General features: G+C 32.3%; 1 protein-coding gene across 1 annotated transcript; it reads left to right on the top strand.

Annotated features, from left to right (window-relative positions):
- The first annotated feature begins 603 nt into the window (after positions 1–603).
- LOC139507762 (uncharacterized) lies at positions 604–3632 on the top strand. Its single transcript, XM_071295859.1, has 2 exons — positions 604–742; positions 1687–3632. The coding sequence occupies exons 1-2, from the start codon at positions 709–711 to the stop codon at positions 2475–2477; spliced, it is 825 nt and encodes a 274-aa protein (XP_071151960.1). The 5' UTR covers positions 604–708; the 3' UTR covers positions 2478–3632.
- Positions 3633–21960: the final 18328 nt, after the last annotated feature.

Raw genomic sequence — 21960 nt, forward strand, 5'->3', positions numbered from 1 at the left:
TATAAACATTTCAAATTTTAAAACTGTCCGTCAAATCTGTGCACGGGGCTTACAAAATATGTGCATTATGAAATTTTCAATATTATATAAACGGTATACATAACTTCAAATCAGATTACATAAATCTTCGATACATTTCATACCTTTCCTTCTATATTGACAATCCTTCGAGATCCGGCCTTCGGGATAAGATACGTTATGATGTTTGATTTGTATAGTTCATTGAGTTCTGTTTGGTTATATAGTAAGAGTTCATGTACATACCGATACACGAGTATTATGGGCAAATAGATATAGGAAGATGTGGTATTATTGCCAATGAGACAACTCTCCATCCAAATAATAATTTATAAAAGTAAACCATTATAGGTCAAGGTATGGACTTCAACATTGAGCCTTGGCTCACACCGAACAACAAGCTATAAAGGGCCCCAAAATTACTAGTGTGAAACCATTCAAACGGGAAAACCAGCGGTCTAATCTATATAAAAAAACGAGAAACACGTATAAATTGCATAAACAAATGACAACAACTGTACATCAGATTCCGGACATTTCAAAATATACTTTATATATTGCTAGTGTGTACATGATTCATTTCGTAGAGATAACTCTTTAAATTGTTTCTGATAAATCTTTTATAGGGAAAAACGAGTAGCTTTTGGAACGAAACGCCATAGTTCCTTTTCTCCAAAACGAAGATCTTCCATGAAGGACCGACGACGATTAAACTCAGCGACAGGTAAAAAGTCAAAATCTATAAGTTATATTTTATTAAACATATTAAAGATGAGGGAAAGATACCAGAGTGACATTCAAACTCATAGATCAAAATTAAACTGCAAAAAAGACAAATAGACAAATAATAGTAAACAAGTCACAACATAGAAAAAAAACTAAAGACTAACTGATTTTGTCGTATTTCCAACATCTTGAGATTGAGATTGCATGGTAGTTGATTCATGCATATATATCAGAATAGTTGTCAAAGGTACCAGGATTATAATTTAATACGCAAGACGCACATTTTGTCTACATAAGACTCATCAATGACGCTCAGCTCAAAATAGTTATAAAGCTAAACAAGTACAAAGTTGAAGAGCATTGAAAGCTTATCCTGCTGATGTACCCGGTCTAACTCTCATTCATGCATTTCCCTCAGTTTCTCTTTAAAACCTTGATTTGTCTCTTCGATGTTACATCGGTATACAACTGTTACCTTTATTTCTTTTTTTTACATTTTGATATATCTGATTGCTAATTGCCGGTCTTTTTTGTATTTTGAAAGGTTTATATATGTAAACTTATCCATACATGTTATATTTGCAAAAGCATATGATAGACAAAGAGAGTTCGATGATACCATAGGGATATACCAAAACAATGAAACAAATAGGTAGACAGCAACCACAATTATATTTTATCTCTCAAGATCAACCTCCTGAAAGTTCTATAAAAATGTGACAAAAATATTCTGGGGTGTAGAGTCCTCACCTAACCTGCAAAACTGGTACCGGTGGACCAGCTAAGTTCAAACTTGAAAATCGGTTTCAAAAGACTTGATTCATCATATTGACACCATGGCTAATGACGAATCCCTTACAAAATGACAATAAATATTCATTTCTAATCCACGAACATATAAATTTGATTTTACTGTTTAGATTATATTGAATATATTTTCAGATTCAGGGAAATCCAATGATCCTTTATCGAATTCTATTGATAATTTACAAATAGAAGTGGAAGGAACAAAAACCAATATTAAACAGTTAGAGAAACGAATAACCACAATCAGTAATGAACTGTGTAGTATTGGTGGCAATCTCAAACTTGTTGTTCAACTGCTGACCCCTAACCCTAGTCTTCATTCGGAGTCACCACCATCGACGCCATATTCACCTTATGTAAAGCCGTCATTCTCATTCGGATCACCAACTAGTGAGGACATTGGTATCGAATCTATGGACAATACGTCTCTGACATTGGGCGTACCTAGCCCTGGTTACAAACGACATTCAGGTGATAGGTTTAGATCCCCTCTCATTGAGAAAAAACAATTATTGAATAACTCGTTAGCTTATATGTTTGCCAATAAAGACAATGATCGGAATCTGGATGAAACTACAGATACCGTCAATAGATTTCTTAGGCTGGATCTGAGAGACAATTTACATAAAGGGGATTGTGTTCCGCCTATTTCTCCTATTCCAAGAAACAATAATTGTGGCTCCCCTACCTGTTTATCACCTTGCCCGAGAACCAGTAGAATCATGATGGAGAGCCCGTCTCCGTTGTCGCCAATTTTAAAACACAGTAAAGGACCATCGGAATGTGCGTCACCTCTCTCTCCGTCTACAAGAAATAGTTTGAGTACGCAAGCATTTAAATCACATGATAGTGGAAAGCAATCTGTAATAGTTACGGCTGATAGGGCAAAGGAAAACGGGTATATAAGTAGGACGACGGATCTCTGAATCAATTGTATTTTAAATTTCGTAATGATTTACAATTCCTAGTCATATGTTTATTCATGTTTGATTAATATTATATTTTACTAGTTTTATTTTATATAAATTGAACTTTACATTTTTAAGGTTACATTTGTATATATGTCGTTATGTGCTAAAAGTCACAAAAAAGGGAACAAACTATCGCTTATAAATTATAATACAATGAAATGTCGGTCGTCTTATATAAAGTTCAATGACATGGCTCACATTTTATAATCGTAGCATTTCAAAACGTTTGTATGTACCATGTCAACGGTGCATATGAACGCCTTATATTATAAGACATTTGAAAGATATGTTATACATACTTTTAAACTGCTGTGGTTTATTATTTTATATTACGCTCTTAATATTTTATTCTAAACAGATTTATCATGGGGAATGTACTAAGTACGATTTGGGACCAAATTGACACTGAAATTTAAAATGTTTGAACTTTTCTCAGTAATTTACAGAATTAGAGAGTAGAAAATAAAATATTATTGACTACAACTTTATTTAAGAAACTAGGTATCGGTCTATTTAAAACAAAATAGCTTTTTTCAAACACCTGTTCTCTGTCTGTGATGCTTTTGTTCATCAAGCCAACAAGTTCACCAATGTAATATGTTCATATTATCATCTGCCACGTTGCTGTTAATAAAGCTAATCAATTTAAAAACGTTCCAATGAAGACAGCATTTCTGTATAATGTCTTTCAGCAGAGACAAAATTACAACAAGATTAGTTTTGCTCGTAACCATGTGAGACGTCACGTGTTTTCCTGGAATTTCGCTCATTGTGCATCGATTTTCCTCATTCGGCAATCCTCGGTAGAATCCGCTACTCTGCTTACGGAATTGGCCGAGTTGTGACGATTCGATTTTCTTCTGTTGGACATTGTATAATGACAATGTGTTTATTTATGTTACATGTTCAATGCAGCTGTGATAATAATTATTGTTATGTGACGTTTATGTAAAGTCAAATAAATTCACCTGGTGTCTGTGTAAAAAACACATGTTACATGTGTAAACAGGAAACCAGTTACCTGTTTCCTTTAAAAAGAAATTGAAAATTCCGGGGTTTTTTTTAATTCCGTATCAGCTACACCTTATAATGAACACCCAAAGTCATTTCCGTTCCTTGTTTGATCGGCATTTAATTGTTTACGCTTTTGCAAATTCTGTTAAAACATTAAAAATAATATATTTAACAAATCATTGTCGATGTAATTCAATATGGGTTTTGATATACCATAGTAAACAAAATTGTAGTTTGAGCAGGAATGTTAAAACTTTTTTCAAGAAACTAATTTTTAGCTCACTTTGCATCCGTCGTCGTCGTCGTCGTCGTCCGTCGTCGTTAACTTTTACAAAAAATCTTCTCCTCTGAAACTACTGGGCCAAATTAAACCAAACTTGGCCACAATCATCTTTGGTGTATCAAGTTTAAGAAATATGTCCGGTGATCCGGCCAACAAACCAAGATGGCCGCCATGGCTAAAAGTAGAACATAGGGGTAAACTGTAGATTTTGGCGTATATCTCTGAAACCAAAGCATTTAGAGCCAATCTGACATTGGAGTTAAATTGTTTATCAGGTCAAGATCTATCTGTCCTTAAATTTTCAGGTGAATTGGAGAACCCGTTGTTGGGTTGCTGCCCCTAAATTGGTAATTCTAAGTAAATTTTGCCGTTTTTGGTTATTATCTTGAATATTATTATTGATAAAAATAAACTGTAAACAGCAATAATGTTCAGTAAAGTTGGGTACAAATAAGTCAACATGACCAAAATGGTCAGTTGACCCCTTAAGGAGTAATTGCCTTATATAGTCAATTTTTAACAATTTTTGGTAAACTTTTGTAATCTTTTACAACAATCTTCTCCTCTGAAGCTACTGAGACAAATTTTATCAAACTTGTCCACAATCATTATAAGGGCATTTAGTTTAAAAATGTGTCCGATGACCCCGCCCGTGAACCAAAATGGCCGGCATGGCTAAAAATAGTACATAGGGTAAAATGCAGTTTTTGGCTCATATCTCTGAAGCCAAAGCATTTAGAGAAAAATCTGTTGGGGTTAAATTGTTCATGTAGGTCCAGATCTGTCCTGCCCTTAAATTTTTAGACCAATCGGGCAACTTGTTGTTTGGCTGCTGCCCCTGAATTGGTAATTTTTAGAAAATTTTGCAGCTTTTGGTTATTATTTTGAAAATTATTAAAGATAGAGATAAACTGTAAATAGCAATAATGTACAGCAAAGTAAGAGCTACAAATAAGTCGACTTGACCAAAGTGGTCAATTGAACCCTTGAGGAGTTATTGTTTCTTATAATCAATTTTTAACAATTTTCATAAATTTTGTAAATTTTTACAAAATATTTTCCACTGTTACTTCTGGGCCAATTTCATTTTAGATAAGGGATAATTGTAAACAGCAAGATTGTTTAATAAAGTAAGATCTACAAACACATCACCAACACCAAAACACAAATTTTATCATGAATCCTGCTGTGTGCTTTGTTTAATATGCACATAGACCAAGGTGAGCGACACAGGCTCTTCAGAGTCATATTATAGAAACAAAGTGTCCAAAACCGGTGACTTCCCCGCTGTCATTAAAAAAAATCGAGTACATTTATCGTACACAAATTCAGAATTCAAATTTGATTACTGGATTTATTGTTTTAAGTTTTGTACTCCGAGAATTGAGTAAGATTTTATGACCGAGTACGCGGTCCACTATACAGTATAACATCTTATTTAGAACATAGAGAATCTGCAGATCAAATGCAAATGTGTTTCCATTTTCACAAGATCTAATCTATTATTTCTCACATTTCTAAAGAACCTCTTAAAATATACACCCATTTCCTTTGTGTTTTAGTTTACGACTGTTCACTGAAAAACTACCTTTTTCATTGTTTACATTTAAAAGTTCTCACACCGCCATGTTTGTTAATTATTGTTGAAAATTAGCCATTCCATGGAGATATTTAATTACATTCGTGTATTTACATATCATTGTATTGGTTTTTTTTTTTGTAATTGTTGCTGAAAAGATTTTCTTTTTTGTTATGCTAATTAAATTTTTGAGATAATGTTGGTCTTCTGTTTTTCATCATATCGATACGATATGTAGACATAATACTAAACCCCTAACGGGAAGGATTGTGCCTGATATTCATATGATGAAACATAATCTTTCAGTCAGTTTAATTGAAGTCTGGAGCTGGCATGTCAGTTAACTGCTAGTAGTCTGTTGTTATTTATGTATAATTGTCATTTTGTTTACTTTCTTTGGTTACATCTTCTGACATCAGACTCGGACTTCTCTTGAATTGAATTTTAAATGTACGTATTGTTATGCGTTTACTTTTCTACATTGACTAGAGGTATAGGGGGAGGGTTGAGATCTCATAAACATGTTTAACCCCGCCGCATTTTTGCGCCTATCAGTTTTTCACTCGGTAAAAAGTAAAATCCAGTGAATATATAACAGTTTCTTATGCATACACACACACACACACACACACAATACTGTACAATGCATATATACACAGAATAATATTCTTAAACAAAATCAATATGGTTTGCTTTTATCTGTTTGTCTTGTATAGATTTTTTTTATTAAGACCGTCAATTATTCACAGAAAGTTGAGCAAAGAAAGATAACTGTGGCGTTCAAAAAAATACACAAAGAGTGTCAACTTTAAAGAGATAATGAAGAGTGCATTTCAGTTCCTTTTTGAAATGTATATTAACACTTGTGTAAGAAAGCTAGATGTCAGTTATACGTAACAGTCTCACATGGATGAAGAGTTGTCTCATTGCCACTCATACATGTACCACATCTTCCTATATATATCAATAAAAATAGAAAGATGTCACTGGTATGGGTGTCAATGAGACAACTCTCCTTCAGGTAACAAATGTAAGACATAAATGAAAGCTTGATGCCAGTTATACGAAACAGTCTCTATCGAAATTATAGAAGGATGTGGTATGAGTGTCAATGAAACAACCCTCTTTAAGGTTACATATACAAGACATGCACGATGATGTTCTGATAAAGGAGTAGGTCCAGTAAGATCATTTTTTACCCCAAAATATAGCAGTTTTACAAATCTGAAATAAATTTTAGATAATTGTAGAAACTCATCAAAGGCACCGCTTAGAAGTTTTCCTCTATAAATAGATTCCTCGGTGATCCAGTGCGAATAAGTAGAGGAGGGGATAGAAAAGCAGAACACATATTATGCACATTATTATAAAAATAGTCTAATAATGTACTGCTCTTTGATGAAGGTGTTAGGACATTAAGAAGCATTCCAACATCAGAGGCTGATTTTCTGGGGAAAATTTGTTTGACTATATAGGTATCACTAAAGCATGACCGGAGCGGTCCCCCTGTTAGGCAGTCAGTGGGCCCCCACTTATAAACATTTCTGGATCGACCACTAACCATCATTAGCAATAAAACAAGAAACAAAAAAAATCGAATATGTTGCCTGTCTATATGAGCTCCATTTTACAAAGTGGTGATCTTTGAGATACGCTGTTTGTTTCAAAAACTTTTGCCGTAAACATAATGATGTACTATTTTCTGTCAGATTCTCCTTTTGCAAATTATACATATTTGTATTTCATATCTTTTCAACAACTACATTTATGGTCAGCTTTATAATTCACCAAAAGTAACGAAATCCATATTGTCTGTACTCAATTATCAGCATGCGCAATCTTATACAAACTATGGGCATGTAGGACAAGAGCAGAAATGTAACTTGATACCAAAACTAAACGTTTTCACTCACCACTCAGACAAGTAATAACAAAAAAACAACTTACAATGAGCTGTATTTTTTCCTTGCTTATAGATTAATTTTCTACAGCTTGACAATGGAATAGTGTACACAAAACAAAATATCAGTGTTTATAATTTCAGCGCGACTGACGCACTTTACAATTTGTGACAAGGTAGTCTATAAGATGTGGATACATTTATTTCCTTGGATACCAGTTTCATTGTAACGAGGGAAACAATGAGTTTTAAAGGATGTTTGATTAATTGGTTTGCCAAAGTAGACAAGTCTATTGTAACTTGGAGTTTGTTTAACTTTGAAATTCGAGGTTCGGCACATTTTCCAACAAAATCCACCAGAATTATTATCCAATGAAATATAATAAACGACTGCATAAGAAAGTAAATAGCTTAGAGAATGGAAACTAGGAACGTGCCTCTAAGACAACAACCCAACCAAAGAGCAGAAAAACAACCCAATGCCACCAATGGGTCTTCAACACAGCGAGAAAATCCCGCAACCGGAGCGGGCTTCTATTTGTTCCTCAACAATAATTATACTATTTCTAAATGGTTTTGTTACACAAGCTTCCATTTAACATAATGTTCTGTAAGTGCTCGGACGACTTTTTGATAAAGTAGCTAATGTAAGCATTTACAATAACAAAAAATGTAAGATTTTATACTTCAAGTTGAATCTGTTCTTTCTAAATCCATCCACCAATCGCACGCCGTTATCGAACAAATGTAACAATTGTATTTTACTTTTACAATCCGGAAGTCTAATATGACAAAAAGATAATAGTTTATCATAGATATGAAATATTGAGGAAGTTTTTATGGTCTGATTTATTATTTTTTGTCTTTAAGTTAGCTGATTAATGAAAAGATTTTGACTGCGTTAATTTCTAAATATTTTTATTTTGAGAAAATAATTATATTGATCGACTTCACAACACTTTATTCAAAATTTTGACATCGGTCATTTTCAAGATGTTTTTTATTTGGAGAAAAATACATTGAAATACATACTGAAAGAGGAACGAAAGATACCAGAGGGACAGTCAAACTCATAAATCGAAAATAAACTGACAACGCCATGGCTAAAATGAAAAAGACAAACATACAAACAATAGTACACATGACACAACATAGAAAACTAAAGAATAAGCAACACGAACCCCACTGACTGTATATCACTCTCGTAAATATTTTGACACCGGTCATTTCAAGAATTTTATTATTTGAAGAGAAAAAATGAAACACAAAGTCATACTTATTTCACCACAGCCTCTACAAGTATAGAGTGGTGGGTGGTGGTACTCAAATAACACCTTATCGCTATTTGTCCGCCATTGCTGGAAATCACACAGGTTCCCGTAAAATTTTGACGTCATAAAACAAAATATTTGACGCCACAATGGAAAAGTGATTGTTGTTGACGTCAAAAGTTCAAGCGGCAGGGTCAGCCGGGATTAGCGATAAGGTGTATTGCCGTTGACTATGCGCGCGGTATGTGCTTTGCTCATTGTTGAAAACCATACGGTTATATTATTATTTTCTGTTTCATTTTGGTCTCTTGTGGAGATTTGTCTCATTGGCAATCATACCACAACTTCTTTTTTTAAAGGTAATCGTTTGCTTTAAATAAGAATAGTGTGATGATTTTCACCTACTCAAAGACCAAAGAACGGTGTCGTAAGTTGGTATTTTTTTGTGTCAATTGTTCTCTTGTGAAGAGTTATCTTATTGACAATCATGCCACATCTTCTTATTTTTACAAGGATGTTGACGACTAAAGATCACAATCTTCAACTGTATGCAAAACCAATACTGAAACCTTCATACTTCAGTCAGGAAGCTGCGAAAACAAGGAAAACACAAACTGCTCTTTACAATCTTAATAATTCTTGATAGCAAAATAAAATTTACACTTACGGCATATGTGAAACCAGGAGACAATAATGAATTCTTATGATATAAACGGCAAGCCGTAAAAGCATATAAAATGTAGCAATGCTTGTGATTGTATGAGTTCATTTAAAGCAATCATAATATAAGACAGACAGACATATTATTCTATAGTAGTGTCACATACCAATAAAAAATAATATCGTTCTCAATTGTATTACATAAATATAAATTGAAATACAAAAAAAAAAACATCTTTTTATCTAAGTTAAACAATTGGTATCTAGTCACATTTTACTTACTCTCAAATCTTATTTTCTTGTTAATTCGACCTGTTGATACTGTTTATAATGCTTTTTTGTTATTTTTTATTTATATGGATCTTGTCTGTACACCAGCTTTGATTATTTGTAATATCTTCAATTTTTCACTTATTCTTACAACATTTGTATAAACTTCAAGATTATAAAAAAAACCGGTTTTTTTCTAAAGTGAACATTGATTGGTTAAATATTTCTCAGTCATGTCCTGTGTTTGAATTTGTTTGTTAGCTTTTTGGTCATGAATGTTTGTCTCTAATATTTAATTAACTGTGCATTTGTATTCAGATATCGCAGATCAAATTTATTCGTTCATTGTTTAATCATTCCTTTTTTGATTGAGTTAAGTCTGCCAATTGATATTTTATCGTATGTTTTTCTTTGTTGTGATGTTATGCTATTGTTTCAGAAAAAGGGAGAAGGTTTGGATCCATTAAAACGTTTAATCCCGCTGCAAATGTTTGCACCTGTCCTAAGTCAGGAATCTGATGTACAGTAGTTGTCGTTTGTTTATGTAATATATACGTGTTTCTCGTTTCTCGTTTTGTTTATATAGATTAGACCGTTGGTTTTCCCGTTTGAATGGTTTTACACTAGTAATTTTGGGGCCCTTTATAGCTTGTTGTTCGGTGTGAGCCAAGGCTCCGTGTTGAAGACCGTACTTTAACCTATAATGGTTTACTTTTTAAATTGTTATTTGTATGGAGAGTTGTCTCATTGGCACTCACACCACATCTTCCTATATCTAACAACTGACTTACGTGAATCTTTCTATTCGTAATATTAGAATTGAACAACATCTTTAAACTGTGTAAATCATTATAATAAAGATTAACCAAGCCAATTTTGGACGACCCGTACAGGGGCGGATCCCGCCATTTTAAAAGGAGGATCCTTACCGTGGACAAAAATGGGGGGGGGGGGGGGTTCCAACTACATGTCCCCATTAAAATGCATTGATCGGCCAAAAAAAGGGGGGTTCAAAACCCCCGACCCCCCCCCCCCCCCCCCCCCCCTTGTTTGGATCCGCCACTGCCGTACTATTTCTTTTCTGATACTCGTCAGTTTTTGTTTTGCATTCTATAAATTTGGTGTTGACATTACAGTCTTTAAGTGTGTCATTTTTTTATGTATGTTTCAAGATTTTACAATTAGATTACTTGATATGAATTTTAATGATTATTTGTAGCACTGCATGTTGACCTCGAGATTACTTTCTTTGTTTGTCGTTTGTTTGCTGTTCCATGGACGTATACTAGATTTCATTCCAAGATAGAAAACGTCTAGTGACAACTAGTCAATGCTTATTGGGGACGGGAACTTTACAGTCATCAAAAAATGTTATATTTCGTGAAGGAATACTTCTTAAATAATTACGTCTACGTGAAAGCCAGTTACTGGTATTATACTTAAAAGTCAAAATGAAACATTTTTTCGGCAAATTGTGACTTTAAGTTTGATGGGTTACATTCTTATTATTGTGTCTTTCTGTATACATGTACCATTGTTATCGCAAAGGTTATAGACTTATAAATTTACTTATAAAGAGTTGTGAACAAAAAAGTAAAATCACAAAAATAATGAACTCCGAGGAAAATTCAATCGTAAAATCAAAATCAAATCAAACGAATGGACAACAACTGTCATATTTCTAACTTGATACAGGCATTTTAAAATGTAGAAAATGGTTGATTGAATCTGATTTTATAGCGCTTAACAGATTCATAACAGTGAATATTCAACCCGGAAGAATATAAATACAAAACGTAACCTATATTTTCACTTTAAATATTAAGAGTGTGATAAGAGCCAGTGTTTACTTCATAGCTATAAGAAATTGATAAAAAGTTGATACATATTATCACATGAAGAAGATATCAAGATGTTTAAGCTTAATTTCATATATTTACATGGATTTATGATTAGTGTTTTTAACTCCTTTTCACCGGTAAAAACTTTAGATTGTATCCCATTACAGTTAAACAACACAGTAAGTCGTTTTATTAGTAAACAATTTATTTATTTCAAAGTTGTGTATTGCATGGCTACTTGTAAACAAAGTTGAAGGATGCGTAGTGGTTTTCTCAGAAGACTTAGACATTAATTGGGATTGTAATTAACATTACTCGAGTTCTTGTTTATAACAGTTTATAAAGTAAGCTAAGTTTGGTCGAATTGATTTAAGTTCAATAGAATTTCATAATTCTATTAAATTAACATATTTAAAAAGAAAAATCATAGTTGTATGAGAAGATTGATTTGTGGGAGTTTGGTCGAATTGATATACATGTAAGTTCAGTAGAATTTCATAATTCTATTGATCTTAAATTAACATATTTAAAATGAAAAATTATAGTTATATGAGAAAATTGACTTGTGGGAGGGGGAGTGTCACTGTTACTGTTTACTATGTTACTGTCACGAAACCCGACAATACACCAATAAACTGATAGAGTGAATCCTATTGGAAGTCTTCGACTGTGTTCTGCTCTTTGATCGAGTTGTTGTATCTTTGAAACACTCACACTTTCCATTCACAATTTTTAATTTTTTGGACAGATTTTACTACTAAACCGGTAACAGTTGACCCACATTTTAATATAGATTTAGATTTAATCTGAGTGAATAATATTTATCAATCAATCATCGGAAATTGATTCCCTGCCATGAATTCAAAGTTATTTAAAAGAGAGGCAAATTATATCAAAGGCATATTCAAACTCATTAGCCGAAAATGAACTGACAAAGACAACCCACAAAAATACAACCAACATTACACAAAACACATCCTAGAAGACAAAGAATAGTGCAAGACGAACCCCACCATAAACCGGGGGTGATCCCAGGACTGCTACAAAGGGTTATTTTAAGCGATCAATGTCTTAAATCTTGAAACAACTTTTTTTTCGAGCTAACTAAATCATTCTCAGAGTAAGCATTATTAGGCTTCTTTTTGTGGCAACGATGGCTTAATTATGGAGAATCAAGAATGATAAGATTGGTAGTATCTATTCAAGTTTGAATTACAAATGCACATATTTTGCTAATTTTGTTTGTCAATTAAATTATTAATTATTTGTTAACCACATGTTTTAAACTTCCTTTATTTTTTCACTCCTTAAACCATTGAAACGTAAATCAGTATAAATATATGTATGCGTAGGAAATGTAAATTGAATAAAAAAAAAAGTATTAAATTTCATCACAAGATGTCACCCATAATTAAAAAAAAAAGTATTTTTTTGGTTCCTATCACAACACACTTTCCATTTTTGTGTGAAGACTATGCGAAAGTTTATATAATTAGAGTTAAAAATCTGCGTTGAACACATCACGTACGATGTTGAGAATTGTTTCTCCTCTTTTTAGTAGGAATTTAACTTCCGAGAATAGAACTTATTTTTCAAAATACGACCTCCTTGGTATGACAAAATCAAACATAAAATTGTAATAGTGTACTTGTAAATGATACTTTTTTTGTAACGGTTAATATTAATGTACGATAAAGGAACGAGGAAGTAGCCCGGATATTGGACACCATTGTACTGACGATATCAATATGAACTTTAAAAATCTTAAATCTTAAGAATCTTTATACAACGAGATTTTTACATTTTTAAACTTTGGTGAAATTTCTATACAACTTTGATTTATTGACAAATGTGGAAATACTTTTTTTCCCAAATGAGTGAACAAGCCAGTAAATTCGGGCATTTTTGCCGTATGTTTACTAGTACGTGTCTGAGGAGGAAAAATCCAATAGGGTTGAAAAAGGGGCCGGGGCGGGGGGTTGTGGGGAGGGAACGTAAAACAATTTATTATTTTTGAGAAAGAAAAAAAATAGAGGTCAACATTAATCAATAATAGGTAAATTACGGCATTTAAAATGTCAGGCCTTTTGTTTAGAATATGTATATTTTGACAAAAAGCACTTGTTTTGACAGGGTTTACACGGACATGACATTTACATAACTTTTTTTAACGGTGGAATCGATATACATAATATTTTTTTCAAAATATAACATGCACTTCTATAATACATGTATCGACAAATAGTTAAAATTTAAGTCATTTGTAATTATTTTTTAGGGAGGGGTGGGGGTGATGTCATATTTTTCTTATACCCTTTGTTCAAAATGTAATCTTTATTTGGGCGTTTTTCAATAAAAGCGTTCCTTTCAGACCTAAAAAAATGGAAAATCAACTAGTCTAAAATTTATTTTCAAGAGTTATTTTGAATACCTCTATTATAGACCTGTTTGTAAACAAAAAGTGCAATCTTAAACATCTTTAAAATGATATTATTTTCATAATTTGTGTACTGTTTCGTAGGTGACTTTTGTCCCCTACGAAACTGCTTCTAAAAACACATATTTTTACAATTTTAAATGTTTCCTATAGACATTCCAGTTTGTTTACTTTATATACTAGAAAAATCTCATTTTTTTTCTGAATTGGAGAACCAATTTTTATCGTTGATGCGTTTCGTAGTTGACAAAACCGTTTCGTAGTGGACAAAAAGTTTCGTAGTTGACATCAACCCTATTCTATGTTAATATAAACATAATGAAAATTACATGAAACTAACCTTTGTTAGTTGCTTTACACGAATATAATTGAAAAAAAAGTAAAAAAAGACTGCATGGTAGCGGTAGTGTCCACTACGAAACGTTTTTATTCCAAACTTGTTTCGTAGGGGACCGTTTCGTAGGGGACGTATTCACATGTTTTATTTTTTTCTCACAACCCCTATATTGCAATAGTAACAAGACTGACTGTATTCATCAAAGCGTTATCAAGCTGTACACTGATATTTTTTTCATAATTTTAAAACCAGTTACTGAAGGAGATTTGACCCGTTCGTAGTGGACATTTACAAAAATACGGTATCACTCTGGTCCATTTGATGTGCTCAATTTTTCTTACCAACAGTTTAATTGCCGTTATAAAAGCATCACTTCTTTTGTAAGACCCTAATGTTTATATCTCTTGCAAACAAAAAATTACATTGATTTTTTTATAAAACTGTTTATAAGCAAGTTTTAATGACTTCGTTTCGTAGTGGACATTGTGTTAGGGACACACCTTCTAAAATAAAAAATCCTATGTTAAAAGCTGTTTATTAAAAATATGTTGGCTCTAAACATACTTTTGAATTATTAAAGAACTTGTATTAAGTAAAATTTATGTTTATTTCTACATTTTTTACAATATTTTAGAGTATGAATGTTGAACAGGCGGTCTAGGGACATGCCATTTTGGTTGTTTTGGACCATTCAGGAATCAATATCTTATCAATCCCTCTAAAAAATAAACTGTTTCTTTGCTTAAAAATGTTATATCTAATTCAATGTACTGACTGCACAAAAAATTACTTGAAAAGATCAAACACATTTTTTTAAAGTGGCTAGGACAGGAAAGTACGTTTTTATTGACAATTTACAATTTACAATTGAGAAGCCATGCGTCCTTTGATATTGGTCGTTCTTGTGTCAGTCTTGTTAGTGGTTTTGCTGTTTTTCTCCTCATTTATTTCTTTATTATTGCTATTTTTCCTTTGCATTACAAAACAAAAAATTAGTAAAAAAACAATATGCATGTGCTGTGTATTATGACTGAACTATTTACAACTCGAAAATGCATTTTACCACATTGACCATATCAACTTATTTCGTTTTCTTTATAATTTTAAAAGTTGCGTGAAAAGTATGTTTTAATGTATGAACTAATCGGATAATTGTTAAATTTTCTAAGGGCAAATAATGATAAAAGATGATATACATAAATGGTCGAGCTTTCTTTTCTTCGTAAGTTCCTCCGCATCGGAAGCACTATCATTTGATAACATACAATGTATAAACTGTTAAACAACTACTCAGCAATTGTGTCATTTTTTTAAATGTCATATTGAATATAAATGGAGAAGTAAGGAGATGTAATATAATTTTCAATAAGAAAATATGCATAAATTAAGCAAACATCAACATATTTCCAAGAAAACATTTAAACTATCACTCAATGCCCAACTGACGTATATGTAATATCCGATAACAAGAAAGAGAGGAGGGTCACATGGGATGTTTATTTCCCTAATTCCGCTTTTTCGGTAATTTTTCACACTTTAACACTTCCAAATTATGTCCATCCTTTCCCTCGAGAACTCCCCCCCCCCTTTTGCACCTTAAATCCAACATCCTAAAAGCGTGCATCACCACTTCAAAATGGCACTTTAACTTTTCAATTTTTTTTAAATCAACTTTAAATTCAAAATTTCGAACATAGTTGGATATATAATGAAAATAATGATTGATAAAACACTTAAAGTTCAAGTTGATGAAACAACACAGGAAAAAACAATATGAATAGAATCAATTTCTTGTGGAGGTTGCGTTTGAACTGCACCCCTTTTTCATCTCCATAGAAGATGGTTATAGCAAACAAACAAAAAGTAACCCATGATATTTCATTTAACGATTAAAGTTAATGTATTTGTCAAAATTATTTGCATTAGAAATTTTAATTTGTATACATGAAGTTGGATATTTGCATCAATTTTTTTTAAAAGATGAACCGTGTCTTATCTCATTATGTATCTTTTTTGTGTATGCGTAAAATTCCTATCTCCTCTAGTCTATTTTAAAACAACAACGTAAGATTAAACTTGTGATTAAATGTAATCAGTGTAATACGTTACAGTCTGAAAAAAAAATATACGAAATAATTATCTTTATAATAACACTTTCGTTTTCTTTTTTCTTTTTTACTATAGGTGAAGATTTAAATTATTTTTGAGAACATAATATGTTTACGAAATAATTATCTTTATAATAAGAGTTAGCAAGGTTTTCTTTTTTTTTCTATCTGAAGATTTAACTTATTTTAGAGATGAGTTTCATTTGTAAGTTGTAAGGCAACAACCATTTACCTTTTGTGTGTATGGATAAGAGGAACATGAGTTTTGTTTTAGGTTTAAACTTTTTATTAGGCTTTAAAAACAAAATCTGTTTTCAATAACATAGAGGAACAATGTAAGATTGATTGATTGATAGATTGATTGATTGATTGATTGATTGATTGATTGATTGATTGATTGATTGATTGATTGATTGATTGATTGATTGATTGATTGATTGATTGATGTTAAGCGCCCAATTTCAAAAGTATTGTGCCATTTCGTGGCGGTCAGTTTTATTTGTGGAGGAAGTCACAGTGGCAGGAGAGAACCCTTAACCTTTTGAAGGAAAACTGATAATCCTAGTCAATTAAGATTGGAGTCAGATACCGATGATCTGATAGTGTTGGCAGGCTAGTGATACATAAGTTCGACTTTTTAGACCACTTGACCATCGAGGTCCCCGAACAATGTGAGACATGTTTTTTTTAACTCAATGTTGTATTGATGTTTTTAAATAATTTCAATTAATCACTTCTTTCCTGGATTAGATTCCTTTACCATTGTTTACGAAATTTAGAATCAAACAGTTTATCAAGAAGAACAACCCCCCTTTTTTACAATGAAAATGTTGAACAGTCACTGCCTAAATAGTATATTCTACACTACCAACGGTATTTGATCTCTATACGAGTATTTATGAACCCAATTCTAAGTATATAAAAACCGGTAGTATCGTATAACTATGATATATGAACCAATTAAATGTAAAATATATTTGTTTGAACTGATAAACAAAGTTTTCAATTTCCCCATATTTAGACGAAGCTCGGATATTCAGTACATTACATAGATAACAATTTAAGTATATTAAAAATAATAAATCAAATAAGTAGACAATTTGAACCCAAGGAATACATGTTCTCTCGGACCCTTACATCCGTGCCAGGGGAACTACAAGTGTGCGGTATAAAAACAACATACACAAGGACTTTGTAACAAGAGTCAAACTATGCATACTCGTATACATTGGACATATATATGCCTATACATTTCTAGCTGAAGGACGCCTTCGGGTGCTGGACTTTCTCGCTACATTGAAGACCCATTGGTGGCCTTTGGCTGTTGTCTGCTCTAAGGTCGGGTTGTTGTCGCTTTGATACATTCCCCATTTCCATCATCAATTTTACTGTTTGACCCTTAGCCTCGTGCAAGGGGAACAACTAGTATGTAGCATACCATAAGTAGGCCCGTTTATAGGATTAAGAAGTTGTGTTTCCCTTCGTAGACTCACGGAATATTCAGGTTATTATATAAGTTGATTAAGGACCTTTCTTTTTCTTTTAATATAATAATTGCTGCTAAACAAATTGCTCAAATTTCACAACATTGCACATATACAGTATTGTCATTCAATTTCTCAGCAGAATACAAATTTAAGGTGGTACCTAACACTACAGGGAGATAACTCTGTAAAATCAGCTAAACGTTTTAATTACGTTCTGTTTTAAGGGAATATTAAGCTTCTCAGTGATCAAAATGAGTGTTTGTCAAACTGCTATATAACCAGTGTAATTTTAGTGATAAGCGGTTGGTTCAAATTTTTTGAAATTTTTATATTTTTGTCAATAGCTCAAAGTAAATACTTTGTCAAAATTTTATGAAAATTAAACGAGCCAAATTAATTTTAGTGAAGGTGTTGGGTACCACCTTAATGTATAAGTAAAATTGAGAATGGAAATGGGGAATGTGTCAAAGCGACAACAATCCGACCATAGAGTAGACTACAGCCGAAGGCCACCAATGGGTCTTCAATGCGAAAAACTCCCGCACCCGGAGGCGTACTTCAACTGGCCCCTTATATAAACAAATAAGTATACTAGTTCAGTGATAATGGACGTCATACTAAACACCGAATTATACACAAGAAATTAGAATTAAAGTGTATAGTTTTACTGTTTTAAGGAAGCATTCTTACGAACATAAAAGATAAACTTTACATAGATTGTTCCTTTTCCTATCATTATTATTTTTATATCCTTGATACATAACAGGGATGCATTCAATTTTCTTGTCTCGTCTTCGCATCTTTTTTGTTAGATTCTGCACAAGATTCACTATCTAAAATGTTAATACTATAGTAAAAATAACATGCTTAAATGAGAGGGAAATTTTCATTTTTTTTTCTTGTAGCAAGATAACAAAATTAGTGACACCATTTTTTATTTTTATTTTCTTAAAGCATATTGTAAAACCTGTCTTTTCATATTTTATTTCAAATTCTATCTCATATCTCATTATAAAATGTGCCTTTTCATGAACAATCTATGGGCAATTTCGAACGACTTGCAGCTTGAAAATAGAACGGTGATCCATGTTTTTTTTTTTATTTTTGAAAAAAAGCATAGTAAAATCTTCATTTTGGCAAACCGGTTAGAAGAAAATTCTATCTGAGGAAATATTTAACGATGATCTATCTTTAAACTAAAAAGTTATGAAATCAAAAATAAAATAATACATTATTTCGATAAGTATAGATGACTTATAAAAAGTAAGTAAGTAGATAGAAATTATTGTAAATTTTGCGCGGATTTGTTATTGAAATTAATGTAAAAAAATCATGAAAACAATCGCGAGATTAATAATTGCGATTTCAGGAAATGCTGGAAACATAATGCAAGTTTTTATTTTTTTCATAACCCATTCATACGCAAAAAAGCTATGAAATGACAGTAAAGTACAAAATGAACTTTTTTTACCTATCTTCAACATCTCAAATAGAGACGGTAATTCAAAAATAAAATCTGAATTATTTCTCACTTCCTCAGAATGACCTTTTTGAAATTATCCTTTAAATAAACAGCACTGCAAAAACAAGATTAAAATATTAAGATGCAAAATGGTTCATAGATCGGTGCCAATTTTAAGGCATAATTAGGATATTGAAATAAGGAAATACAGTATGATTCTCAATGATGGAACTACAATGTAATCTCCAAAGTAAAAAAATAAACGAGGATAGAACTTCTAAAGGACAAAGGCTCCTAGCTTTCCAAAAGCTTTAATAAAACCAGTTTGGTTAGTTAATATTTATTTCAGACATCAGCACTATTTTTAATTCCCGCGCTTGTATTTCCTATCATGACTTCCTTGATAGAGGGCTGCTGCTCACAAGGAAACTATTAACCGAAAAGTTCTAAATGGTGAAGTTGAAATCATTCCTTCGTAAATTTTACGGACGCCATCACGAGTTGTTTGACCGTTGTGTAGTAACCGTTTCACAGATGATATCGGATATGTTCCTTACGTAGTAACTACAACCCCCTTCCCTTTTCATGAATGTGACCTACCAAATAAGACTATTTATACTGCACTCGTTCTATTTGAGCAGTCAAAATGCATTGACCGTATATTTCTATGTCATATACAGTCACTGACAAGATATCACTTTTCCTCATGAATATCTAAATAGAAATTTCCGAAATTATAATTAATTATTCATACGACCTATTCAACCTGTTCATGTTTTCAATGTATACAACGACTTAAACTTATTTCTTTTGCAATTTTTTATAAAAAAAATCATATTTCACTTGTTCATATTTTTGGTCTGCAAACTGTAAATCATTATGTTTTATGCTTATTGTTGATATTTTAGTTCATTTTCAAACAAGTTCGTTCACCACCGATTGCATGCGAATTTCAACAGGTAATGTACATTTCATCGTGTTGTTTATTTCTCCAACTGCATGATATGAGGTCTTTTTATAAAAGGGGGACGTTTCTGAATATTTAAATCAAATGATAATATTAACACATTGAAAATGTTTTTTTAGATTTCAGTATAAAGACAAGAATAGTGCATTGACTTGATACAATGTATATCAACGATATAAGGATTCTACCCGAAACGGGGAAAAGGCTCGGTAGAGTCTCGCATTTCCTCGTTTCTAAGCCTCATCCTTATATCATTGATATGTCAAGTCAATGCACTATTATTGTCTATTTATTGGGTCTGTAATAATATCATCAACACACACGACGGGTGCAACATGTGCAGTAGGATCTGCTTACCCTTCCGAAGCACCTGAGTCTGAGATCACCACCAGTTTTGGTGGTGTTCGTGTTTCTTAGTCTTTAGTTTTTCTATGTTGTGTCTTGTGTAATATTTGTCCGTTTGTCTTTTCATTTTTAGCCATGACGTTGTCAGTTTGTTTTCGATCTATGAGTTTGACTGTCCCTTTTGGTATTATCGGCCCTCTTTCAAAGAATGGTATTAGTATCATTGCTATTTTATTGTTGTTCACAAAACAGTTTAATAAGCATTTAACAAGATTCAAAACATAATAGACACACTTCTTGATAAAAGGCTTACTAAAAATGCAACGAAAAGACATAAACATGCAAAAAAGACTGGGCCTTTTATAGTTGACAATGCGGAATGGGCTTTGCTCATTGTTGAAGGTCGTACGGTGACCTATAGTTGTTAATTTCTATGTCATTTTGGTCTCATGTGGAGATCTGTCTCATGTTGAGATCTGTCTCATTGGCAATCATACCACATCTTCTTTTTTTTATATGTATGCTTAGTTTAGTCTTTTTTTTATACTTCAGACACCAGTTAGTTGTACGGCAACTTTGTACAAGGGAGACGGTAAGCATACTTTTATTGTATTAATATGACCAGTTTTTAATCCGTAAAGGAAATGTATTTGACAAGACATTTGTTTTAAATGACAAACATATCGTTTGTAGCGCTTTCTAAACAAACGTAATACGACACTTCTGTTGTTAGCTATATATAGGTTTATGTTCTATCAACTCCAAGTTTTTTCACATTTTAAAAGTCTAATTCAGTCCAGGAACGTTTTAGAATGACGCTGTTCTGCTTGCGGATAATTCTTGAGCTGTTTATTATTTATGTTGCTTTTGGTTGCTCTGGTCTAGAATGTTTTACTTCATTCTAAATTTGTTGCTAATTTTTTTATTGCATGCTATGTATGTGAGATTCAACTTTGTATTACAGGTTGTTTTATATGTCACATTAAACTATTTTCATGTTATTTATATGTTTTTACATTTGGTCAAAAGCTCCTTAGAGCTTGTGTTGTATACTTGTACTTATGCCGACTCAAAATAAAGTTTTCTTATCTTATCATATGTTTCAAGTGATAGATTAATATGAACTGTTGTTTTGTCGTTGTTACAGCAATTGGAAGTTTTTAACGACATTGACTGGCTATACAGCCCTTACACGGTCGGCTCGTTGTTGTTAACGATACAGTGAACTTTCATTGATAATTGTTGCTCAAGATAGATATGAACCTTTGTTGCTCCTGGTACAGATTAATAAGGATAGTTGTTTTGTTGTTGTTCACGAAACAGATAGATATGAACCTTTGTTGCTCCTGATACAGATTAATAAGGATAGTTGTTTTTTTTGTTGAGATCGATCGAAAGAACAGGTAAATTCGGACTTTAGTTATGTTGTTGTTCACGAAACCTGAACTGTTGTTAGTTTTTTGTTAACGGTACATGT

Source organism: Mytilus edulis, unplaced genomic scaffold (assembly GCF_963676685.1).
Source record: "Mytilus edulis unplaced genomic scaffold, xbMytEdul2.2 SCAFFOLD_1693, whole genome shotgun sequence".
In the NCBI taxonomy this organism is placed as follows: Eukaryota; Metazoa; Mollusca; class Bivalvia; order Mytilida; family Mytilidae; genus Mytilus; species Mytilus edulis.